The 26,667-nt window shown below is 43.6% G+C and overlaps 1 protein-coding gene across 1 annotated transcript in view; it reads left to right on the top strand.

Annotated features, from left to right (window-relative positions):
• Nucleotides 1–2,442: 2,442 nt before the first annotated feature.
• Nucleotides 2,443–26,667, top strand: part of LOC140479491 (mucolipin-3-like) — a 36,928-nt gene continuing 12,703 nt past the window's right edge. The window contains exons 1-8 of the mRNA XM_072573324.1: nt 2,443–2,559; nt 6,041–6,214; nt 11,669–11,822; nt 15,049–15,133; nt 15,236–15,332; nt 16,946–17,045; nt 23,344–23,456; nt 23,545–23,694. Of these exons, the coding sequence (XP_072429425.1) occupies nt 2,470–2,559; nt 6,041–6,214; nt 11,669–11,822; nt 15,049–15,133; nt 15,236–15,332; nt 16,946–17,045; nt 23,344–23,456; nt 23,545–23,694 (963 nt within the window). The 5' untranslated portion in view covers nt 2,443–2,469. The remainder of the gene's footprint in view (nt 2,560–6,040; nt 6,215–11,668; nt 11,823–15,048; nt 15,134–15,235; nt 15,333–16,945; nt 17,046–23,343; nt 23,457–23,544; nt 23,695–26,667) is intronic.

Raw genomic sequence — 26,667 nt, 5'->3', positions numbered from 1 at the left:
AAGGGTACTGGGCTAATGGTAAGGTTCTTCGTAGTGTAGATGAGCAGAGAGATCTTGGTGTCCATGTACATAGATCCTTGAAAGTTGCCACCCAGGTTGTTAGGGTGGATAAGAAGGCATAAGGTGTGTTAGCTTCTATTGGTAGAGAGATTGAGTATCAGAACCATGAGGTCATGCTGCAGCTGTACAAAACTCTGGTGTAGTCGCACTTGGAATATTGTGTACAGTTCTGGTCACTACATTATCGAAATGATGTGGAAGCTTTGGAGAGGATTCAGAAGAGATTTACCAGGATGCTGCCTGGTATGGAAGGAAGGTCTTATGATGAAAGGCTTAGGGGCTTGTGGCTGTTTTTATTGAAGAGAAGAAGGTTGTGACATGTAAGATAATCAGAGGGTTAGATAGGATGGACAGTGAGAGCCTTTTTCCTCGGAGGGTGATGGCTCGCACAAGGGGAGGTAGCTTTAAATGTATGGGGTGGTGAATGTTGCACAGATGTCAGAGGGAGTTTCTTTAGTCAGAGAGTAGTAGGGACATGGAATGCCCTGCCTGTAACAGTAGTAGATTCGTCAACTTTAAGGGCATTTAAATGGCCATTGGATAGACATATGGATGATAATAGAATAGTGTAGGTTAGATGGGCTTCAGATTGGTTTCACAGATCGGCGCAATATTGAGGTCCAACGCACCTGTGCTGCACTGGAATGTTCCATATTCTAACCACTTTCTTTGGCAGAGAATTCCACAGGCTCCCCACTCTCTGGCTGAAGAAATTTTTCGTCATCTCAATCTCAAACGGCCTATCCTAGATCCTTAAAATGTGACCTCTTGCTCTTGACTCCCTGGTCATTAAGAAAGTGTCCAATATAGTTCTTACACCTAAAGGGATCGAAGGGTTTTGGGAGAAAGGAGACTTGATTAGAGAGCTTAAGATGGAAGAATTCCTAGGGGGAAGTGACTGCAATACGATAGAATTCACCCCGCAGTACGAGAGGAAGAAACTGGAATCAGATATAACTGTATTACAATGGCCAGGGCCGCGCATCACCAAACCTTCCCCCGCCACCGCCCCCCTCTCCCTAGGGTAATCTGGGAGGCGAACCAGAAACGATGGGGATGAAGAGGCAACCACAGCTAACAAGGGAAGTCAGAGAACATAAAAACAAAAGCAAAAGCATTTGCTGTGGTGAAGATTAGTGGGAAACCAGAGGATTGAGAGGCCTTTCTAAAAAAAAACCCAGCATAGGATAACTAAAGAACCAAAAATGGGGGAGAATAAAAATTGAGTAAGCCAGCTAGCAAGAGGTAAGAGAGTGACCAGATTGGACATTAGACACTAGAAAATGAGGCTGGGGAAGTAATAATGGGGAGCAAAGAAATGGCAGGGAAACTGAATAGGTACTTTGTATCAGTTTTCAGAATGAATGACACCAGCAGCAGTCCAGAACTTTGAGAGTTAGGGGTTAGAGGCAAGGTCCTGGCATTGATAGAGGATTGACTGAGTGGCAGAAGACAGAGCTGGGGTAAAGGGGTCTTTTTCAGGATGGCAACCGGTGACTAGTGGCGTTCCGCAGGGTTCAATGTACAGAGAGAGTTCCGAATTAACGTTTGAGAGGTCCATTCAAAAGTCTATAACAGTGAGGGAGAAGCTGTTCTTGAGTCTGTTCACAAATGTATTCAAACTTTTATACTCTCTTCCATTGGACAGAAGATATAACGGGTGGGAGGGAGGTTGCTTTTCCAATGCAGCAGGAATTCCGCGGATGGGAAGCTGGTTTGTGTGATGGACTGGGCTGTGTTCTACAGTGTATGGTGGATGATCAGCCATGATCATGTCGAATGGCGGAGTAGGCTCGAAGGGCCGAATAGCCTACTCCTCTTATTTTCTATTTTTCTCTTGTCCTACTTCCTTCTTCCCTCGATAATTTGTGCAACTTCAGCACGTGTTCTGTCAGTGGTTTGTTGTTCATGATGTTCTGACTTCCCAAAGGAAATATTACTTTAACAAATTTTGGACACCTGAAAGGATAGCAGAAAATACTGGATTTGGTTGGCAGTACCTGTGGAGAGAAAGAGATGGTCAATGTTTTGGGTTGTTGATCCATTGGAGCTCAGACAAGTTAGAGAACTGACGAGTTTCTTTTTTTGCCCTTCCTTTTGAATGTGCGGGGGAGGTGGCGAGGGGGGAGTGGTCTGTAACGTGGGCGATGATGGCAATACTTCAATTTGGGGGAATGGAAGGGGACGATGGAAAAATGCTAATGAGATGGGAAGCAAAAGGTGAGTTTGGTTGAGTCATCACTTTTTTTTTCTTCTTTTTGCCAAGCACCTGGTATGGAGAGTCCAGAACTGATTATCAACAATGGTTGTGGAGCATCTGCCGATATTCAATGTTGCGTGAGGAATAGTGAGCAAACGTGTGACCCTGCTGATCCTGATCAACTCCGAAGAAAGCTGAAGTTCTTCTTCATGAATCCATGCGAAAAATTTCAAGCTCGTGGTCGTAAGCCATGGAAACTGGGAGTGCAGCTCCTAAAAATAGCAATGGTTACTCTCCAGGTAAAGTCTGTGTTTGTGTTTTTTTTGTAAAATGTTAATTTGTGCTTGCAAATGAATAAGTCGCCAAACTGAATGAACAACTTTCAGGAATCCAGCTCACTGAAAGATGTGAAAATCTCAGTGTGGGGACAAAAGCTTTGAACTTCAATTTTTTAAAAAATTTGACACAAACGGTTTTGAGCTAGCAAGTAACCTTCGTGCCCTGAAACCTGTCCACCATCTACAGGGACACAGGCCAGGACTGTGATGGAATACTCCTCACTTGCCTGGATGGGGGCAGCTCCACATTTGACTGGCACCACATCCACAAGCATCCACTCCCTCCACCAGAGATGCTCAGCAGCAGTGTACACCATCTACAAGATATGCTGTCAATTCTTCTTTGACAGCACCCTCCCAACTCATGACTTGTACTACAGAAGCACCAGGGCAGCAGATACATGGGTAACTTCAGGACTTGCAAGTGCTCCTTTGAATCACATACCATCCTGACTTGGAAGTGTATTTCCATTCCCTCAGTTGTTGGGTTAAAATTCTGAACTTCTTTCCCTAACAGCTAAACTCTCAACCATGAATGTCTTGGGTGCTGCCATTGACCAGAAACTGAACTGGATCAGCCATATAAATACAGTAGCTTCAAGAACAGGCCAAAGGCTTGGAATTCTGTGGTGACTAACTCCCATTCCATCCCCAAGGCCTGAACATCTCTATTCAGGCGTGTGTTGGATTATTGTTCACGAGGAGAGAGTGAGGACTGCAGATGCTAAAGATCATTCAAAGGCTGTGGTGCTGGAAAAGCACAGCTGAGTAGGCAACATTCAAGGAGCAGGAGAATCGATGTTTTGAGCATAAGTTCGTCATCAACAATCCTGATAAAAGGCTTATGCTCGAAATGTTGACTCTCCTGCTCCATGGATGCCGTCTGACCGGCTGTGCTTTTCCAGCACCACACTCTTTGACTGAGTGCAGTCCACTTGCTGTAGGTTGACCCACAATGTCCTTAGAGGGATCTTCAGGGTTTTGATCTAGTAACAGTGAAGGATACATTTCCAAGTCAGGATGGTGAGTTGCTTGGAGGGAGGCTTGCAGGGGATAGTGTTCCCATGTATCTGCTGCCCTTTGGCATCAAGCCTGACTTGTTGGACCTTGTCATGACATTGAAGGTGTGTACTGTGCCTTTGAGAGAGTGAATGCTGTTTTGCACTGAGAGCTTACAAGTACCTGTCATATGACTGACCAGCAGTCCCAGGGAGTACTGGAAAGTAGAAAATATGTTAACATTTGGCTGTGAAATAGATACCTGAGTTGGTTGCTGTTTTGACAAGAATTTGAATTTAGCCAATCAGTCAGTTTAAATTGTGCCCCAGCATACTAAAACCCAATCGAGTTTGAGTTTATTGTTTTGCCAACATTGAACCAATGAGATGATCTGATGTCGGGGGGGATAAAGGAGGCAGGCAGTTTGAAAGTCAGAGACCACCTATCATCGAGAGTGAAAGTGAATGACATTCAAAATACTCTCTGTCAAAAGTATCTTTTTTATATGAAACATCTTTACATCTTTACAGCAAAAGACTGAAACTGACCCTGGGAGAGCTACAGTCAGAGGGAGAGACACATCGATGATGACAGCCACTGTGTGGTTTTGAAATTAAGTTGATGTAATTTTAATAGGGGTTTTATGGGAGCAGTATACTGTTAGAGTGGGAGGCAGATAACAAGTAGTTAAAAGAAAGGGGGCTTAGAGTTGTAAATGATTGTTGTTTAATGTTCACTTTTAGAGTTAAAGAATAAATTGATATTATTTTCTTTAAATGGTGGAATTTGGGTAGTTCTCTCTCACTCATTCTTTAATAGGTTTCGAGGCGAGGTGAGCTTTTCTGGGTGTTTGGTTTAATTAGCAGAAGGGTGTCGTAACAGGGCAGATGCCACCACCTTCTCGAGGGGCAACTCGAGATTGGGCAATAAATACTTAGCTAGTCAGCAAAGTTCACAACCCTAGACTTGATTTCTAAAAGAACAATTCTATCCAGGTAATGAAAGATATAGCTGGAGTCTAATCTTCACAAATATTCAGGCAGGAGCACTGCAAATAATTACTTCCAAACCCAACAGACACGTTATACTAATGCTTGTGGATCCTAATTAATTCCTGCTAGCAGTAAAATGGTTTGCTCAGTTAAGGTAATAACAGATGACCAGAGTTGACTTTCCTCTCTGAGCCGTCTCAATGTGCCTGCCCAACTTTGTCTGAAGTTGTTCCAGTTTTTCAGCATTGCTCTGAACTTTGTTCTGTGCATTATTGCCCATCTTTGTAAGAATTTTCTCAACTTGTCAACACTAGACATTTTAAAAAGTCAGGTTTTCTTGATTTACGGAAAATTAAGTGACTCTCAGGGTTGACTTAAATGGAGGGGGATATGGTCTTGGAGGAGAATTGAAAATCTGCAAGGCAGGGTGAGCATACAACAGCGTGAGCAAATCAACACTTCATCCTCAGCGGGAGTTTTTTATGGATTAGATTCCCCACAGTGTGGAAACAGGTCATTTTGGCCCAACAAGTCCACATCGACACTCCAAAGAGTAACTTACCCAGACCCGTTTCCCTCTGATTAATGCACCTAGCACTATGGGGCAATTTAGCATGGCCAATCCACCCTAACCTTGCACATCTTTGCAACTGTGGGAGGAAACCGGAGCACCTGGAGGAAGCCTAAACAGACATGGGGAAAATGTACAAACTCAACACACAGTCACCCGAGGCAGGAATCGAACCCAGGTCCCTGGAACTGAGGCATTAGTGCTAACCACTGAGCCACCGTGCTGTTCCCACCCTGTCCTTGTGATTCTACAGCTATCAAACTCCTGTGGTGGTGGCTTTTTATCCCATTTCACAGCATGTGGGTGTCACTGTCGAAGCCAGCATTCATTTTGTCCCTAACTGCCCAGAGGCCAGTTGAAAGTCACTGATATTGGTGGGTCTGAAGTCAAACTGCAGAGTTCCTGCTCCTCCTCCTCCTAAAGGACATTGGTGGAATCAGATGGATTTTCACAACCGTTAGCCATCAAACTCCAGATTTTTATTTCATTCAAATTTCACCATCTGCTGTGGTGGGATTTGAGTCTCGTGTCCCCAGAACATTAGCCTGGGATCCTGGATTACTAGCCCAGTGATCTTACCTGTATACTACTGGATCACCCCATCCCCTCTGAGTGAAGGACTCCAGTGATTGTGAAGGAAACAACAGGTCACCTCAAGGGCAGTCAGTGTGAGCAGTGAATTGTCAAAGGATCTGCCTGTTGTTTCACCACAAATCCTGGCCTTGCTATTGGACAGTCGTGTAATAATGTAGATTAAAAATGGTCCAGACCTATGGACATTGATATGGGATCAGGAATTTCTTTTTAGGGGGAAAATTAATAATCTTTGAGCTTATTGATAGTAATGCGATTGCTACCTTTTGTTTTTTTTTGTTTATAGTTGGTTCTGTTTGGACTGAGCAATCAAATGGTTGTGCTCTTCAAGGAGGAGAACACCATCGCTTTTAAATATCTCTTTATTAAAAACTACGCAGATGCAACTGATAATGACAATGACTTTGCAATCTACACACAGAGTGAAGTCTATGAGTATCTCTCGTTTATATTCAGTCAGGTAAGCGAATCATTGCATTAGATCAAATGGTCCTTCACTCTATTTCATAGTGTACATGGCAAGCGGTTTTAATATGAATGAATGCAATTCTATACTACACGATTCAGTTTGCATTTCAAGACAATGGATTACTTTCATCAGATGTTATTTCTAAAAGACCTTTCTGGAAAAGGTAAGTTATCACATATGCCTTTTCAAACCCATCGAGACTGACCCAATGGGTTGATTAACAGAAGCAAGGGTTCAAGAGGGAGGTAGATACTGTCAGAAACAGCACTGTAGCTTTCTATGGAGCGTGCATTTTAGTAGGTTGTGGTATTCCCCCAACTCTCTCTCTCAATGCGTTCAATTCCAGTCTCCCTACTATCGGAAGGATGCTCTGAAACCTTTTCAGGTTTCACAAAAGATTTAAAAGGATGTTGCCAGGGTTGGAGGATTTGAGCTAAAGGGAGAGGCTGAATAGACAGCAGAGCGACAGAGGGGTGACCTTATAGAGGTTTATCAAATCATGAGGAGCAAGGGTAGGATAAATAGTCAAGGTCTTTCTTTCCCAGGGAAGCAGAGTTCAGAACTAAAGGGTATAGTTTTAGGGTGAAAGGGGAAATATATTAAAGGAACCTAAGGGGCAATGTTTTCACATAGAGGGTGGTGTGTGTATGGAATGAGCTGCTAGAGGAGGTGGTGGAGGCTGGTACAATTACAGCATTTAAAAGGCATCTGAATGGGTACATGAATGGAAAGGGTTTAGAGGGATATGGGCCAAATGCTGGCAAATGGGACTAGATTAGGTTAGGAAATCTGGACAGCATGGATGAGAGGGGTCTGTCTCTGTGCTGCTACATTTGGTTGGAGAAGAGATCTCATGACTCTTGGTGAAGATGTGCAAAGAAGTTCTCTCGGGCCTTGGCCAAGAAGTACCCCTCTGCAAACGTCGCCAGCAACAGTGATTTGAGCATTGAGCTCCTTGCTGTTTGAGAACTTGCTGTGTGGAGTTCACAAGCCATTTTCCCTTTGATGATAACCACGACAAAGGTCCATTGTGTTTGCAGACCTTGGCACTCCCTGAGCTCAAGCAAGGAATGACAAAAAAGCAATTCTTTATCTGTCTTGCTGCTGTCTGATTTGTGTGGGCTGTCACCTTTCATAGTGACAAATCTGTCTTTCTTTATAGGTCTGTTTCTCATTTAAAAAAAACACCTTTTGTATTTTAAAAGTTTCTGTTTAGAAGTTTTAAAATTCCTTTTCCTTAAAGATCTCCCTAATTCAATACATGCTCGCTTGAGGATGCACTTTCCAGGTGTATAACAGAGTGGAACATTGGACTTTGCTAACATGACCTTGTAATAATAGCTGCTACTGGAGAAACTCACTGTTTCTGAGTGACCTACAACACGCGTTTTTGTCCTTCTCAACTGTTGCAAAGTAGTATTGAGCCGCTGAGTAATTTTTAATTAGATTAGATTCCCTACAGTGTGGAAACAGGCCCTTTGGCCCAACAAGTCCACACCAATCCTCCGAAGAGTAACCCACCCAGACCCATTTCCCTCTGACTAATGCATCTCGTACTATGGGGAATTTAGCATGGTCAATTCACCTGATCTGCACATCTTCGGACTGTGGGAGGAAACCTGAGCACCTGGAGGAAATTCACGCAGACACAGGGAGAGCATACAAACTCCACACAGACACAGGGAGAATGTGCAAACTCCATATAGAGTCACACGAGGCTGGAATTGAACCTGGGACCCTGGTGCTGTGAGGCAGCAGTACTAACCACTGGGCTTAAGTTCTAATATTGCATAATAGCAGTTGTTTTCTGAATTGTGATTTTCAGAGAATGACCTGTATTTCTGAGTAATATTTCCCCTCCTACAGGAGACCAATCAAAAGAATTTTTGAAGTTGTTGATCACCTTGGATTTTTGAGATGGTTCCAAAAAGGGAGTGAGTTTTGACTGAAAGGCCAATCCCTAATATCCTGGCGTTGAGCTGCCTGATCAATCCCTGGTATGTAGGAGCACCCACAGTGCTGCCAGGGAGGGAGGTCCAGGATTTTACCCAGAATATGTAATTCCAGTCTAATACAGAAAATGAAATAAAGAGGAAATGAAACATTTAGGTTCAGAAAGAAAAAAAAGAAAAAGTCATTTTTAGATGATAATCCACCAGTTAAGCTCTATGGAATTACATTCCACAGTAATAGTAGTTTTCAATGAGGCAGAGTTTATTTGTGAGTTATAACCATTTTAGGCTGAAATAGGTAATCCCTAACATTCTGAAGCGAGTTTGATATTAGAATCATGGAATCCTTACTATGTGGAAAAAGGCCATATTAGTGGGTGGCACGGTGGCACAGTGGTTAGCACTGCTGCCTCACAGCGCCTGAGACCCGGGTTCAATTCCCGCCTCAGGCGACTGACTGAGTTTGCACGTTCTCCCCGTGTCTGCGTGGGTTTCCTCCGGGTGCTCCGGTTTCCTCCCACAGTCTAAAGATGTGCAGGTCAGGTGAATTGGCCATGCTAAATTGCCCATAGTGTTAGGTAAGGGGTAAATGTAGATGTAGGGGTATGGGTGGGTTACGCTTCGGCAGGGCAGTGTTGTTGGGCCGAAGGGCCTGTTTCCACACTGAAAGTAATCTAATCTAATCTAATCTAATCTGACCCATTGAGTCTGCACTGACCCTCCTAAGAGCATTCCACCCAATCCCTGTAACCCTTCATTTCCCATGGCGAATCCACTTGGCCTGCACATCCCTGGACATTATAGGGCAACTCTAGTTTCTTTGGATTGTTGGAGGAAACCCATGCAGACAAGGGGAGAATGTGCAAACTCCATATAGAGTCACCCGAGGCTGGAATTGAACCGGGGTCCCTGGTGCTGTGAGGCAGCAGTGCTAACCACTGAGCCACTGTGCTGTTCTTCAGCATTTTTGAAAGCTCCTAATGGAGCAGTACAACGTTTCATGTCTGACCTCCTGTCTACTTACTCAGAAGGTGTTGTCCAATTTGGTATACGAGAGCGGTGTTCACAACCTTGATTTTCTTTTCTCTTTCTCTAATGAAGAGGCTGAGTACAGGGGTAGTGAAGTCTTGCTTCATTTGTATCAGGGCTTGGTTAGACTACACCAAGAGGACTGTTGCAGGTTTGGTCTCCTTATCTCAGGGAAGATATTATTGCTGCAATGATGGTTCATCAGACTGGCTTCCAGATGACAGGACTGTCCTATGGAGAGACATCAGGCAAACTGGACCTGTATTCTCCAGAATCTCAGACAGTGAGAGATGATCTCACTGAAGCTTCCAAACTACCTAAAAGGATAGAGAGATGGGTGCTAGGAAAATGTTTCCCCTGGTTGAGGAGTGTCGAGCCACTGGTTGCCATTTAAGGGGATATCTCTAGGTCAGGGATGAGGAGGAATTGTTTAACCCCTAGGGTTGAGAGTCTTTGGAATTCTACCCCAGAGGATAAGGGAGTACCTCTGAGTATGCTGAAGGTAGAGATTGATGGGTTTCTGATTACCCATAGTGTACAGAGGTAATATGGATGGAATGGGTAAACCACATTGTAGAGTTTGATCAGCCATGATTGCATTGTTGGGCTGAATGGCCTACAGCTGTTCCTATGTTCTTTGATGCCACTTTGTCTGCACATCAACAATCAGTCTTTAGTTTGGTTGATTCTTTGGACCTGGGGTCTGTCTTTGTCCTTTGGACTTTAGAGCGATTTATTTCATAGAACAGTACACCTCAGGAAGAGGCCCTTTGGCCCATGATGATGTGCCAAACATGATACCAAGTTCAATTAATCCCTTCTGCCTGTCAATATCCCTTAATTCCTTGCATGTACTTGTGTAAAAGCTCCTTAAATTTCATTGTCGTGTGTCGTTTTCCTGCTTCTCTGACAGAGAATTTGCAAGAGCAACTTTTAAAGAGAAGTTGTGGAGGTGGGGGGGGGGGGGGGAGGGTGGTGGTAGAGAGCAATATTGATGCAGCCAACTTCTGTGACTGTCCTTCTCTGTTTGCGTTTCCCTCACAGGATCAGAGTTAAACTGCAGTCAGACCAATCAGACGGTCTGAGCCCATCTGAACCAAGGATAAATGGTGCCAATTTGCTGACCATCCAGTTCCTCAAAAAGTAACATTTTAGTAAATGCATCATTTAGTTTCACTTGTTTCTCTAAGTTGGAAACAACTCTTTGCACATTCTCCCTTTTTTGACAGGAGTGTTTTTGTCATTTTTCAAACCACAGTTCAAAAATACAATGATTTAGTGTCTGCCATGTCTGACTGGTTTGGTAGTACCATCAGCTGAGATTGACTTTGTTACCATCTTCCTTTCCATTTTTGTTTGCCATGTGGGTATCACTGGAAAAGGCAGCACTTGATGCTCATCCTTCATTTTCAATGGCTCGCTGGGGCAGTTTCAGGGGGCAACTCAGAGTTAACCACATGGCTGTAGGTCTGGAGTCACGTGTAGGCCAGAACCAGCTGGGATGGCTGACTTCTTTGCTGGAAGGACATTAGGTTTACAAGGTGAGGTTTTCATGTCCATCAACTTTTGTTGGATTGGACCAGCTTTTAATTCTAGATTTTTAAAAATTGAATTCAAATTTCATATCTGCTGTGGTAGGATTCAAACTTATGCTTCCAGAATATTAGCCTGAGACTCTGAATTATTATCTAACAATCAAACCATTACTCCATCCTCTCTTAGTCACTCCGTCAGCCTACATTTGAGGGGGTGTGTGTCCTGGCTGTTTCAGCCTTTCCATTAGAGTAACTACCCACCACAGGCAGTTTGTTGTCATTATATATACATAAAAACAATGCAATGTTTTTGCCCTATCTCTAATGTCTGCAGATCCGAACTCTAACACTATGCCAAGTGTAGCACCAGCACAATTCTCCAAAAAGGCTTTCTGAACATTAAAGAGAAACTTAAACCTTGGTCAAAGGAAGTGGAGGTTTGTTATATTTTGGGGGAAAAACTCAGTGACATCCCATTCCTTGAGACAATTTGAACTTGATTTCTCCTCACAGCTCATTCAGGTTGGCACGGAGGCTCAGTGGTTAGCATTGCTGCCTCACAGCACCAGAGACCCAGGTTCAATTCTCCCAGTGTCTGTGTGGATTTCCTCCAGGTGCTCAGGCTTCCTATTTCAGTCAAAAGATGTGCGGGTTAGGGTGGATTGGCCGTTCTAAGTTTCCCATAGTATTTAGTGATGTGCAAATTAGGTGGATTAGCATTGGGAAATGCAGGGATAGGGTAGGTGGGGGTCTGGGTTGGGATGCTCTTTTTGGACGGTCAGTGTGGACTGGATGGGCTTGCTTCCACATTATTTGGGATTCTATTGTCACGTAGTGAGAATTTGCATCGCTAGCATTTAGCATCAGTATTTCCTCTGGCTGTAAACATTAGTTTCTGTCTCAAACAAATGGTATCTTTTCTTTTCTAGTATGTGCAACTACATAAGATCTCAGTTGGCAATCATGCCTATGAGAGGAGAGGGACAGATTTAACACCACTGACTGTCTGTCAGTATTTTTATAAGTGGGGCAGTGTCAGTTCTGGCAATGAGTCCTTCAACATTGACCCAAAGATTGAGACAGGTAGGTGTGTCAGAGTTTCATTCAGATGCTGCCAATGTGTTTGATATGTGTGATGGTTGGGAATACTTTCAAGCCCTTATAACCAAGAACTCTCATTCTGGGGACAAGTCCAGTGACATTACTCCTGTCTCCCCTGTCTTTACAATGTGGGGTGTCAAGAAGAGATTTTTTTTTTAAAAACACAGTTATAATAATACATGCATTCCCACGGAGACTGGTCCAAAAGGGTAATTTTAAACAAAAATGTGGAAATTCCTTTAGGATATAACAAAGAACAGTGGATGCTGGTGATTCTGAAACAAACAAACAGCAATTATTTGAGAAACTCAGCAGGTCTGGCAGTGGAGAGAAAACTGAGTTAACACTTTGAGTCTCGTGACCTTCTGTCGAGGAACTTGAGACATTAACTCTTTTCTCTCCCCACAGACAGAGTTTGTCCAGCAATATCTACTTTGTTTTTATCACTGAAATTAGGCTTCGGGCCTGATTGATTCAGTTTAAGGAAGACTGTCTCCACAGGCAACTTGCCCATATTGAAACCATAAATGTCTTGTTAGAAGTGGCTCATAGGTTCATTTCAAGATGAGGAATGGGGACTTGAGAGTTGCAAAATCATACCCAGTCCACGGGACCTGCTTCTGAACTTGTTCTTTTAGTCAATGTCATGCCATAATTACACGTCATCTATCTAAAGCATCCATGGTGTGGAGCAGCTGGTGTTGGGCTGGGGTGGACAAAGTTAAAATCACAACACCAGGCTATAGTCCAACAGGTTAAAATCGCACCACATCAGGTTATAGTCCAACAGGTTTATTTAGAAACACTCTGGTAACTGGAGCAGGATCATAAGACACCAGAATTTATAGCACGAGATTAGTGGCGTGCAACTGAAATGATATGATATATTGAACAAACCTAGACTGTTATTAAGTCTTCCATCTTTCAAAAGGGGCTTTTACTATAAATTCTGTCTAATAGTCCTACTCCACAGCCACCTGATGAAGGAACAGTGCTCTGAAAGCTAGTGCTTACAAATAAACCTGTTGAACTATAACCTGGTGTTGTGATTTTTAACTTTTAAGGTAAGGTGGAAATTAGGGGAATAGACTCCAACCAGCAATATGACCCTTGCAATCCTGCTCTTAGCAACACCAGTATCGGAATTGATATTCTTCACCTGTACTTTGACCCCAAACTCGAGCCTTGTCGATAGCCTGTCTTTATTCTGTGGTCTACTCCTTTTCTGAAATGGAACTCCACGTGAGTTAGTTAAATTGGAAGATTGCTCTTGCTAAGAGCAGGGTAAGAATATCTCCATCTTCCTGCCTACTCCCCATTCAGTAAGATGGTGCTTCGGAACCCATCCATCTCCGTCACTAATTTATAGAATGACTGTGTGTTCCCCGTTCTCTATAGTCCAGAATTCTGAAAAGTTTTTATTTTTTTTAGATGAAGGAATTCCTCCTTATCTCAGTCCTCGGTGACGTACCCTTATTCTGGTGCCATAAAAATCTCAGAATCCCAACAGTGCGGAAAGAGGCTATTCAGCACGTTTGGTCTGCAACAAGCCTCTGAAGAACATCCCACCCAGACCCAGCCCCTTACCCTGGCCCCATGATTGCCAAACCTAATCCCCTTAGCCTGCACATCCCTGGATGCAATGGGCCGATCTACCTAACCTGCATATCGTGGGACTGTGAGAGGAAACGCACACAGACACGGAGAATGTGCAGACTCCACACCGACATTCACCCGAGGTTGGAATCGGACCCAGGTCCCTGGAGCTGTGAGGCAGCAGTGCTAACCACTGAGTCACCATGTCGCCCTCAGTAATAGGGCTAGAGGCTGCAGATTGGGGGAAATGGCTTCTTGGCATATTTAAGTGGAAGAATTGTTAATTAGAGCTGTTAAACTTTTATTTCTTGGTCAAATCTAGGTTCAGTTCCCAGTCTATAGTTTATCCCCCTCCGCAATAAGGAGCAAATGTAGGCCATTTGGCCCCCTCAAGCCTGCTTCATCATTCGATAAGATCATGGCTGATCTGTTTATGTCTGGAGTTCCATATATTCATCTTTCACTGATGACATTTGATTCCTTTGTCTAACAAGAATCTATTGGTGTCCACCTTCAAAAAATATTTTGTGATACACTGTCCTGAGGCAGAGAGTTCCAAAGTCATGCAACCCGCTGAGAGAAAACATTTCTCCTCATCTGTGCTTAAAAGATGGCTCATAAAGTTTAAACAGTACCCCCTTGTCTTGGACTGACCCACAAGAGGAACTGGCTTTCCCACATCCCCCTGGTCAAGGTTGTTAAGGATCTGAAACACTTCAGTCAGGTTCCCCCTCACTCTCCTAAAGCCCAGTGGAAACATACTCGGTCTGTCCAACCTTTCCTCATCAGACAACTCACTCACTCCTGGTGACTCTATCGTAAAGTAAAACAAAAAAAAAAAGATTCTGGAAATCTGAAACAAAAGCAGAGGGTGCTGGAGAAACTCAGCAGGTCAGCAGCATCTGTGGAAAGAGTTGCATTTCAAGTCCAGAAGAATCCTATTGACTCAACATTAATTCTCTTTCTCTGTCCATAGACGCTGCCAGACCTGCTGAGTTTCTCCAGCAATTTGTCTTTATATCAATTGATTAACCTTCTCTGAATCACTCCATTGCATTTACACCCTTAAGTTGTGGAGAATAAAGCTGTTCACTCCATTTGAGATGTGTATGATGTGACATTCTCATGGCTGTTACAATTGAAGTCCAATCTGCCTACAGGCTTTTTATCCACTTGTCAAAAATCAGGGAATGTTTTCCTTCCATCGGTTACCATCTCCTGTCCTGGTCCATTACTTAAAAATGGAAACAACTGCAGATGCTGTAAATCAGAAACAAAAACAGCAATTGCTGGAAAAGCTCAACAGGTCTGCCAGCATCTGTGGAGAGAAATCAGAGTTAAAGTTTCATGTCCAGGGACTCTGCTTTCTCTCCACAGATGCTGCCAGACCTGCTGAGCTTTTCCAGCAATTTGTTTTTATTTCTGGCCAACTATTTCTTTGTCAACCAGCATAAACTAAGTAAGACGTAACTTGTAAGGGAGTAAAATATCACTGCTTTGGGTTGTGAGATGTAATGAAGTCAATCCTTCATCAGTTGGTTTTCAAATGTTCATTTTAATGTCAAAGCCTGACTGACTATGAAGGCTGCAGTAACCCCCCTCTATCCCATAGAATGCTTTGACATGGAGCCAGTGTTACCTATGTCCAGTGGACACACAACAGACAATAAGCTGAACATGACGTTGCATTTTCACAGGTGAACCACTTTACTTCTCTGACTTTTCGAATGAACATGTGTCTCTGTAATTTTTTAAACTCTGGAGGAACTTATCTTTTTAAATTTTACTTTGTGTGATAGGCTGGTGATGGTTCAGGTTCAGTTCACACTGAAGGCGATTAATCTACAAACAATCCGTCATCACGAGTTGCCAGACTGTTATGATTTTTCAGTTACAGTAAGTGGCCTGTCCTTTTACTCTGGTTTATAAACTAAAACAAAGCACTACAACTGCTGGAAATCTGAAACAAAAGCAGAAACTGCTGGAGAAACTCAGCAGGTCTGGTGGCATCTGTGGAGAGACAAACTGTTAATGTTTCGAGTCCAGTGACTCCTGTTCATCTCCTAATTTATCTGTATTCTTGAGTGAAATGGAAGTTGTCCTTTAAAAGCCAGGAGTCATGTTGAGTTTAAACAATACAAAACTGAACTGAGTTTTCCCCCTTAACTTTACTGATGGGTCTAGGGCAGTTATTTTCTTGGGTTTGAGTCAAGAATTTGACCATTTGCTGAGGTCAAAGTCATATTACATGTCTCTCTCAACCTGTAAATCTAGATTTGAACTCCCATCGAGAGAATGCAAGTCAGTTTAATGTGAAGGCTTGTTTCCGCAGAAATGATTACACTAGTGAATGTCTTTGGCAGGGTGATTTCCCCAGCCCAGCTCTGAATAAGATGATACTTTTAATGTTAACAATACATCACATGATCTAGAAGCAGAATTAGGATATTCGGCCCTTCAGGTCTCCTCCACCAGTCCATCATAACTGACATGTTTCTCATCCCCCATTCTCTTGCCTTTCTCTGTAACCCTCGATCCCCTTACTAATCAGAAGCCTATCAATCTTTGTCTTAATTACGCTCAATGACTTGGCCCCCACAGCCCTCTGCAGCAATGACATCCACCGATTAACCACCCTCCAGCTGAAGGAATTCCTCTTCATCTCCATTCTAAAGGGTCCTCCCTTCACTGAGGTTGTGCCCTTCGGTCCTGGTCTCTCCTAGTAGTGTAAATCTTCTCCACATCCACTGTATCCAGGCCTTTCAGTATTCTGTAAGTTTCAATGAGATTCTAAACTCCATTGAGGACAGTCCCAGAGTCCTCAACTGCTCTTCATGTGACAAGCCCTTCATCCCTGGGATCATTCTTGTTAACCTTCTTTGGACCCCCCCCCAAGGTCAGCACATCCTTCCTTAGATACGGGGCCTAAAATGCCCTCAGTATTCCAAATGCAATCTGACTAGCGATTTATACAGCCGCAGCAGTACATCTCTGCTCTTGTATTCTGATATACGCATCATTGGCTGAGTAAACATTTTATTGCCACCTTGAACAGGTTGACCATGTCCTTGGGAGAGGGATACAGGATTTTGTCCCAGTAACACTGAAGAAATGGTGATGTATTTCCAAGTCCTGATCCTTGGGTTAAACCTCCACCAGTCATGTGTCTCTGATGAAGGAGTAGCCCTGTGCTCAAGTAGATCTGTACGGTGACTTTACCATTCCTAATATTACAGACTCCATCTCCACAATACCAGGCAGACCACGCATAAAGCCTTCGGGTGTCAAAAAGCCTTCATTGTCTGAAAAGCTTCAATTTCATTGTAAGACACGTGACTTTTGTCAGATTTGGCAACGTATGTGGGAGTGCATGGCGTGAGGGACATTGTATGGAGGGAGCCTATAATTTAATGATCTACACAATAGCAAAGCAATACAGGGACCATTAATTAATCTATCTAGAGGAGCACTGGCCTAATCATTCAAACTTTGTTATTTTTGTCTTGTAGATTACTTTTGACAATAAAGCACACAGTGGAAGAATCCAAATTAACTTGGACAACGATGTTTCCATTCGGGAGTGTAAACGCTGGCATGTAACTGGGGGCAGTATGTGTGTTTTAATTTACTCTCTGTTGACAAAGAATTTGTTTAATTTAGTTTAATGAGTTTGTGTTGAAACCAGTTGCTCCAGATCCCTCTATAGAGTTGTAAGGGGTGGGCAGGAAAGTGTGACTGAGGCTGAGATGAAATCAGCCATGATGGTTTTAAATGGTGGAACAGACCAGAGGGGCTGAATGGTCTACTCCTCGTTCTTTGTGTAAGGTCACTGCTGATCATTTAGTTCCTCCCTGTGACCAATGGGTATTTCTTTTAATGTTTAATCATGTCTGGTATTTATTCTCCATCCCTAATTGTCATTGTGGTGAAGCTCTCATTGTGGGGTTTAGATAGGGTTGACAGTGAGAACCTTTTTCCGCATATGGAGTCAGCTGTTACTAGGGGACACCGCTTTAAATTAAGGGGAGGTTGGTATAGGACAGATGTTAGGGGTAGATTCTTTACTCAGTGGGTTGTGAGTTCATGGAATGCCCTGCCAGTAGCAGTAGTGGACTCTCCCTCTTTATAGTCATTCAAGCGGGCATTGGATAAGCATATGGAGGTTATTGGACTAGTGTAGGTTAGGTAGGCTTCGGTCGGTGCAACATCGAGGGCCGAAGGGCCTGTACTGCGCTGTATTTTTCTATGTTCTATGTTCTTGTGGGTCAAAGTGCATCCGGAGTGCTGTTTGAGATCTTCTGCAGTGACTTTTGTGCAATGGAATGTCATAGAGTCATAGAGATGTACAGTACCGAAACAGACCCTTTGGTCCAACTCGTCCATGCTGAACAGATATTCCAACTCAATCTAGTCCCACCTGCCAGCACCCAGCCCATATCCCTCCAAACCCTTCCTATTCATATACCCATCCAGTTGCCTTTTAAATGTTGCAAATGTACCAGCCTCCACCACTTCCTCTGGCAGCTCATTCCACACATGCACCACCCTCTGCGTGAAAAAGTTGCCCCTTAGATCTCTTTTATATCTTTCCCCTCTCACCCTAAACCTATGCCCTCGAGTTCTGTACTCCCCCACCCCAGGGAAAAGACCTTGTCTATTTCCCCTTATCCACACTCCACATGATTTTATAAAGCTCTATAAGGTCACCCCACAGCCTCCAGCACTCCAGGGAAAACAGCCTCTCCTTATAGCTCAAACCTTCTAACCCTGGCAACGTGCTTGTAAATTTACAGAATTCATAACAACAATGCTGTATTTGTATTGCACCTTTTAAAATGATCAGTGCTAAAGTGCTTCACAGCCATATTATAAAATATGGTCCTGAGCCACCAAACTAGATATTAAGGTTGATTCATCAAAAACTTGGTCAGAAATGTAAGTTTTGTCAAGGCTTCACTTTAAAGGGAGGTGAGACTTGAGAGGTTATGGTGCACATTCCAGAGCATGGGGCCCAGACAACTGAAAGGACATAAATTGTGGCAGAGTAATTCAAATCAAGGATACAATGTAATATAACTGTTGTTTTATGCATATTTGAAATGTTTGGGTTTTGAGTTTAAAAACACAAAAACATGGGTTACTAAGTTAATTAGCTTGTAAATGCTTCTGTGGCCATGGTGATTTCATTCTCAACAGTTTGAGAGCTACTTTGATAGTCTAATGGGTTAGACTGTTGAAGCAGCTGTAGGCCATTCAGTCTGTCAAATCTGGTCAACATTCGATGAGATTATGGCTGATCTGATAATCCTCAACTCCACTTTCTTGCTCATGAGTACTTCTATTCATTAAAAATCTGACTCAGCTTTGAATATACTTAACAGTTTTGCTGCTACAGCCTCTGAAGTAAAAAAAATCTCCCAGATTCACTACCCTCGAAGAGAATTCTTCTTCCTCTCCGCAAACACAAATATGCTGGAGATCAATGGGTCCAGGCAGCATCCATGGAGAGTGAGCAAGCTCAGCTTTCGAATCTAGATGACTCCACATCCGAGCTTAACCTGTTGTGATTTGTAGCTTTTTTTTGCTGTTTTTAGTACAGATTCCAGTTTCTGCAATAATTTGCTTTTCTTCTTCTTCTCTGTTTGAAATGTGGTCCCTTATTCTGAGATGATGCCCTCCTAGACTCTTCCACAAGGGGAAGCTATCTCTCCACATCCAACCTGTCAAGCCCTCTCAGAATTTTGTATGTTTCAATAAGGTCACCTTTCCTTCAAAGCTCCATTTAGGCCCAACCCATAAGCGAATCCATCCATACTCCGGATCAGGTGTGTGAACCCTCTCTGGACTGCCTCCAATGTCAGAGTGTCATACCCTAGACAAAAGCTCCCAGAATAGCCACTGTATCCAGCTGTGGTCTGGTTTGTTATAGTTATACTTGTTATAGTCTTGATGAGACTTCCCTGTTTTTAGGCTGCATTCATTCTGAAATAAAGGCATTTCATTTGCCTTCCCTATTCCCAGCTGAATGTACATAGAACATAGAACAATACAGCACAGAACAGGCCCTTCAGCCCACGATGTTGTGCCGAACATTTGTCCTAGCTTAAGCACCTATCCATATACCTATCCAATTGCCGCTTAAAGGTCGCCAATGATTCTAACTCTGCCACTCCCACAGGCAGCGCATTCCATGCCCCCACCACTCTCTGGGTAAAGAACCTACCCCTGACATCCCCCCCTATACCTTCCACCCTTCACCTTAAATTTATGTCCCCTTGTGACACTCTGTTGTACCCGGGGAAAAAGTCTCTGACTGTCTACTCTATCTATTCCCCCAATCATCTTATAAACCTCTATCAAGTCACCCCTCATCCTTTGCGGTTTCAATGAGAAAAGGCCTAGCACTCTCAACCTATCCCCGTACGACCTATTCTCCATTCCAGGCAACATCCTGGTAAATCTCCTCTGCACCCTCTCCAAAGCTTCCACATCTTTCCTAAAATGAGGCAACCAGAACTGCACACAGAACTCCAAATGTGGCCTTACCAAGGTCCTATACAGCTGCAACATCACTTCACGATTCTTGAATTCAATCCCTCTGCTAATGAACGCTAATACACCATAGGCCTTCTTACAAGCTCTATCCACCTGAGTGGCAACTTTCAGAGATCTATGAACATAGACCCCAAGATCCCTCTGCTCCTCCACCTTACTAAGAACCCTACCATTAACCCTGTATTCCGCATTCTTATTTGTCCTTCCAAAATGGATAACCTCACACTTGACAGGGTTGAACTCCATCTGCCACTCCTCAGCCCAGCTCTGCATCATATCTAAGTCCCTTTGCAGCCGACAACATCTGTGTCCGCAAGTATTCCCTGTCAGCGCTACCTTCTCCACAGCCTCCCTACATTCTTGGACATCCTGAAAAACAGCTAACCTACTTGCTGGGCTACAAGTCCGGATCCCATCCCCCTGCCAAATTAGTTTAAACCCCCCCCGAAGAGTGCTAGCAAACCTACCTCCCAGGATATTGGTGCCCTTCTGGTTCAGGTGCGACCCGTCCTGCTTGTACAGGTCCCACCTTCCCCAGAATGCAGTCCAATTGTCCAAATCCCTGAAGCCCTCCCTCCTACACCATCCTTGCAGCCACGTGTTCAACTGCACTCTCTCCCTATTCTTTGCCTCACTGTCACGTGGCACCGGCAACAACCCAGAGATGACGACACTGTCCGTCCTAGCTTTTAGCTTCCAGCCTAACTCCCTGAGCTCCTGAATGACCTCCCCACCCCTCTTCCTACCTATGTCGTTGGTGCCAATGTGTACCACGACCTCTGGCTGCACACCCTCCCCCTTAAGGATTCTGAAGACACGGTAGATGCTAGCTTTTTGATTTATTCATAAAGAATCCCAAATCCTGTGCTGTAGCTTCCTGCAGTCTTTCTCCATTTAAATAATATTCAGCTCCTCTACTTATCCTTCTGAAATGCACAACATATTTTCCTGCATTATATTCCTCCTGCCAAGATTTGCCTATTCATTTCATGTGACTACATCCCTCTACAGACTTTGTCATCGCCACCACTTGCCTTCCCATTTATTTTCATATCATCCTCAAACTTGGCTACAATGCATTTACTTTTGTCATATGAATCATTCATTTAGTTTGTAATTGAAATGGTTAGATTCCGTACAGTGTGGAAACAGACCCTTCGGCCCAACAAGTCCACACCGACCCTCCGAAGAGTAACCCACCCAGACCCATTTCCCTCTACTAATGCACCTCACATATGGGCAATTTAGCATGGCCAATTCACCTGACCTGCACTTCTTTGGATTATGGGAGGAAACTGGAACACCAGGAGGAAACCCACGCAGACATGGGGAAAAATGTGCAAACTCCACACAGGCAGTTGCCCAAAGCTGGAATCGAACCCAGGTCCCTGGTGCTGTGAGGCAGCAGTGCTAACCACTGAGCCACCGCACTGCCCCTTAAATAATTGTGGCCCCAGCACTGATTCCTGTGGCACTCTGCTAACTACAGGTTACCAACCTCGCTATTATCCCAACAAAATTGAGGGGCATGGATAGGATAAATAGACAAAGTCTTTTCCCTGGGGTGGGAGTCCAGAACTAGAGGGCATAGGTTTAGGGTGAGGGGAAAGATATAAAAGAGACCTAAGGGGCAACTTTTTCAAGCAGAGGGTGGTACGTTTATGGAATGAGCTGCCAGAGGATGTGGTGGAGGCTGGTACAATTGCAACATTTAAAAGGCACCTAGATGGGTATATGAATAGGAAGGGTTTGGAGGGATATGGGCCGGGTGCTGGCAGGTGGGACTAGATTGGGTTGGGATATCTGGTCGGCATGGACAGGGTGGACCGAAGGGTCTGTTTCCATGCTGTACATCTCTATGACTCTGACATCCTTTATAATAGGCTCATTTTCTCAATAACAGACATTAAGCTAACTGGCTTATAGTTACAGTTACCCCAAACCTATCAAGACATTTAGGGAAAAGGATTCTGGTGTGAGTACTCTACTGGGAATATAGTCTTATTAAACTTGTGAAGGAATATTTTTGGATTGGTGGGATGATACTATTGCTTTATATTTAAAATACACTGAATTTGCATTCATAAAATGAATAAGCTAATCAATTATCTATTATTTACTTTGATAAATTTAGTTTTATTGTGAAAACAAAATCTGCAATAATGCTTGCTTCTGTCCCAATGGAAGACCACTGTTAAACCGAAGCAAAATGCAATCTATTGGGCCAGATTTCCATCTGGGATCTGACGTGTCCAGTAATAACAATAGCTTGGACCGTGATGACAAGAAGCCCAAAGTAAACAAGTGCAGATAGCTGGGAGGGTTGTGTGGCTGAAGGAGATTCCAGCGAAGGCTGGGTTTGAGGGTCTTATGAAATTTGGCATAGGGACGATAGGGGAATGGGCACTGGAGTGACTTGTGATGCTGACAGTAGAGTTTTGGATAATCTGAAACTTTGTGGATGGTTCAAGTGGGAGAGCAGCCAGGAATATGTTAGAACAGTCATGTCTCAAGGTAAGGAGTGAGTGGCATGGGACGGAATGTTCCAGACCGGGTAAGGAAGGCAGGTTTCTTTCCTTGAAGCATGTTATTTGGGTTTTCACCAAAATACTTGTAAATGAAGTATTTGTGAATCTGGTGGATAAATCATTGGTACTTGGACAGTCCTGCCAATCTAATCTGTACTTTTAAGGTCACTTTTACGGAAAAACTGTTGAAATCAAACTGCCGTGGTGGGTTTTGAACTTGTTGTCTGGTTTATTAGTCTAGTAAATCAGTAAGGTGACCATAATACTAGTCTAGGCAGAAGTGGGCACTAGTCTACCCCATTCATGTGCAGAATGGGAAGATTGTATTTGGCCAATGGATTGTGACAGCTCTGTGATGCATCTCAAACCTCAATCTCCCAAATCCCTCTGCTCTTCAAAAACAACTACTTTCACTGGCCACAAAAATACTGGCTGTGTTTTGTTTCAGCCAGAATATAATGCCTGGTACTTGTTGAGATTCCGATTCTGACTGGGGCATTGTAGAATCACGGAACTATAAAGGATGGGACAGAGTAACCCTATTACTCTTTGTGGGGTGGGGGAGAGGGTGAGGAGAGAAACAAAACTAAATAAACAAAAGATGGGGGGAATGGGGCACACTCTACAATGTTCCAATCTCTCCTAACTTAACCATTTTGCCATCAAATGTGCTCATTGTAAGATGCACACCTGTCCACTAGATGGAGTGTCAGACCTGCTATCTATCAACAGTTGTTGGTATAAAATGTCTTTGAATCGATGGCTGGCTGTGATTTGCTTTGGTAATTTTTAAATTTAAATTTGCATTTCTCTCTTTTTCCAAGTACAAAGGAACACTCACTACATGATGGTCTTTGATGCCCTTATTGTTGTGATTTGTTTGAGCTCGTTAATTCTCTGCACTCGATCTGTTATCAATGGGATAAAGCTGCAGAATGTACGTATGGGAGATTTTTATTTTATTTTCTTGTAATTCTGCTGGAAAACGTGCTCCTCAATAACTACGGCTGCTCTTTACCCTTCAGGAGTTTGTTGACTACTTCTTGCTCCACTACAATAAAAACGTGACGTGGTCTGATCGCATGGAGTTTGTTAATGGCTGGTACATCCTGATCATCATTAGTGATTTGCTGACCATCGTTGGATCTGTCCTAAAAATGGAAATTGAGGCTAAGGTAAGGGACAAGGATCCAGCCTGATGTTTGAACCTGAGAAATGACTTTGGGTCATATTGTTCCTTGAGCCTGCTTTACCAATCAATATAGTCCTTGATGCTGATCAAACCTACGTCCACTTTCCTGCCTATTGTGCGTGGGCTGCAGGACCCTGGAGCAGCTTTGTGATAATGTCATAGAGCTGCGCATCATTGAGTATAAATAACACAATGTGAGTGGAGTTAGCTTTGTTTTAAGAGCACATGGCTGTGAACATCTGGAAATAGATCAGTCCTTGACGAATGTAATTGAAAATCACAGCCTGGTACACAAATGATGAATATTGTAGTATTTAGCTTTAATGCTCATTAAATAATGAGACTTTGCAATCTAAACCTGAAAACAATTCTTGACTTTTGTCTCTTCCTCCACAATTCTGTCTTTGGACTTGATCAGTGTGACATCAGACCACCCACTTCCTATAATTCCTTTGAAGATTGAAGACTATCCTGTTTCCAGACCGAGAGAACAATGGGGTGCAGACAATCACAGACATTCACTGTCCCTTTGGATGCAGAAATTTTAACCTTGCTCTGGTCCTAAATGATCAGCCACGTATCCAGCCAGGCTTCTCTATTAAGACTAGAACATGTAGGAGCAGAAGTAGACCATTCGGCCCCATTGAGTCTGCCCTGCCCTTTCAATGAGATCATTGTTGACCTGATAATCCTCAACTCCACTTTCCTGCCTTTTCCCCCATAACCCTTCATTCTCTTCCTGATTAAACATCTGTCCTTCAGCCTTGAACATAATCTCCCAGCCTCAACAGCCTTCTGTGCTAAAGAATTCCACAAATTCAGCAGTCTCAGGACAAATTCCTCCTCATCTCTTTCATTGGCAACTGCTTATTCACTCTGACCCTTTTATGGAATCTAATCTGCTGTCCTGACCTGGTCTGACCCATAGCAATGGAGTTGACTTTCTTGAGGGGTACATCGGGTTCCAAAAGACCGATTGTGTTAGGGGACTCTCTAGTCTGAGGAGAAAGTGAGGACTGCAGATGCTGGAGATCAGAGCTGAAAATGTGTTGCTGGAAAAGCGCAGCAGGTCAGGCAGCATTCAAGGAACAGGAGAATCAACGTTTCGGGCATCAGCCCTTCTGGATTCCTGAAGAAGGGCTGATGCCCGAAATGTCGATTCTCCTGTTCCTTGGATGCTGCCTGACCTGCGCTTTTCCAGCAACACATTTTTGACACTCTAGTCTGAGGCACAGACAGATGTTTCTCTGGCCGGTCGCAAAAAAATCAGAATGGTGTGTTGTCTCCCTGGTGCCAGGATCTAGGATGTCTCAGAGACTGTGCAGAATGCTCAAGGGGGAGAGGGATCAGCAAGAAGTCATTGTCCACATTGGAATCAATGACACAGGAAGGGGAAAGGTAGAGATTCTGAAGGGAGAATATAGAGTTAGGCAGGAATTTAAAAAGATCCTTGAGAGTAGTAATATCTGGATTACTCCCGGTGCTGCGAGCGAGTGAGGGTAGGAATAGGAGGAGAGAGCAGATGAATGCATGGCTGAGGAGCTGGTGTATGGGAGAAGGATTCACATTTTTGGATCATTGGAAGTTGTTTTAGGACAGAAGTGACCTGTACAAGAAGGATGGATTGCACCTGAATTGGAAGGGGACTAATATACTGGCAGGGAAATTTGCTAGAGCTGCTCAGGATTTAAACTAGTAAGGTGAGGGGGATGGGACCCAGGGAGATAGTGAGGGAAGAGGTCAATCGGAGGCTGGTACAGTTGAGAAAAGAAACCAGTCAAACAGTCAGGGCAGGCAGGGACAAAGCAGAGAACAAGGTAGGATTGATAAATTAAACTGCATTTATTTCAATGCAAGAGCCTAACAGGGAAGGCAGATGAACTCAGGGCATGGTTAGGAACATGGGACTGGGATATCATAGCAATTACAGAAACATGGCTCAGGGATGGACAGGACTGGCAGCTTAATGTTCCAGGATACAAATGCTACAGGAAGGGATGCAAGAGAGGAGGGGGGAGTGGCATTTTTGATAAGGGATAGCATTACAGCTGTGCTGAGGGAGGATATTCCCGGAAATACATCCAGGGAAGTTATTTGGGTGGAACTGAGAAATAAGAAAGGGATAATCACCTTATTGGGATTGTATTATACACCCCCCAATGGGTCAGAGGGAAATTGAGAAACAAACTTGGAAGGAGATCTCAGTTATCTGTAAGAATAATAGGGTGGTTATGGTAGGGGATTTTAACTTTCCAAACATAGACTGGGACTGCCATAGTGTTAAGGGTTTAGATGGAGAGGAATTTGTGTGTACAAGACAATTTTCTGATTCAGTATGTGGATGTACCTACTAGAGAAGGTACAAAACTTGATCTACTCTTGGGAAATAAGGCAGGGCAGGTGACTGAGGTGTCAATGTGGGAGCACTTTAGGGCCAGCGACCATAATTCTCTTTGTTTTAAAATAGTGATGGAAAAGGATAGACCAGATCTCAAAGTTGAAGTTCTAAATTGGAGAAAGGCCAATTTTGACAGTATTAGGCAAGAACTTTCAAAAGCTGATTGGGTGCAGATGTTCACAGGTAAAGGGACAGCTGGAAAATGGGAAGCCTTCAAAAAGGAGATAACGAGAATCCAGAGGAAGTATATTCCTGTCAGGGTGAAAGGGAAGGCTGGTAGGTATAGGGAATGCTGGATGACTAAGAAATTGAGGGTTTGGTTAAGGAAAAGAAGGAAGCATATGTCAGGTATAGAGAAGATAGATTGAATGAATCCTTACAGTATAAAGGCAGTAGGAGTATACTTGAGAGAAGTCAGGAGGGCAAAAAGGGGACATGAGATAGCTTTGACAAATAGTGAAGGAAAATCCAAAGTGTTTTTACAAATACTTTAAGGACAGACGGGTAACTAGGGAGAGAATAGGGCCCCTCAAAGATCAGCAAGGCGGCCTTTGTGTG

The sequence above is a fragment of the Chiloscyllium punctatum genome, chromosome 7, assembly GCF_047496795.1.
Source record: "Chiloscyllium punctatum isolate Juve2018m chromosome 7, sChiPun1.3, whole genome shotgun sequence".
NCBI classification, from domain to species: domain Eukaryota; kingdom Metazoa; phylum Chordata; class Chondrichthyes; order Orectolobiformes; family Hemiscylliidae; genus Chiloscyllium; species Chiloscyllium punctatum.
This window is presented reverse-complemented; position numbering and strand designations above follow the sequence as displayed.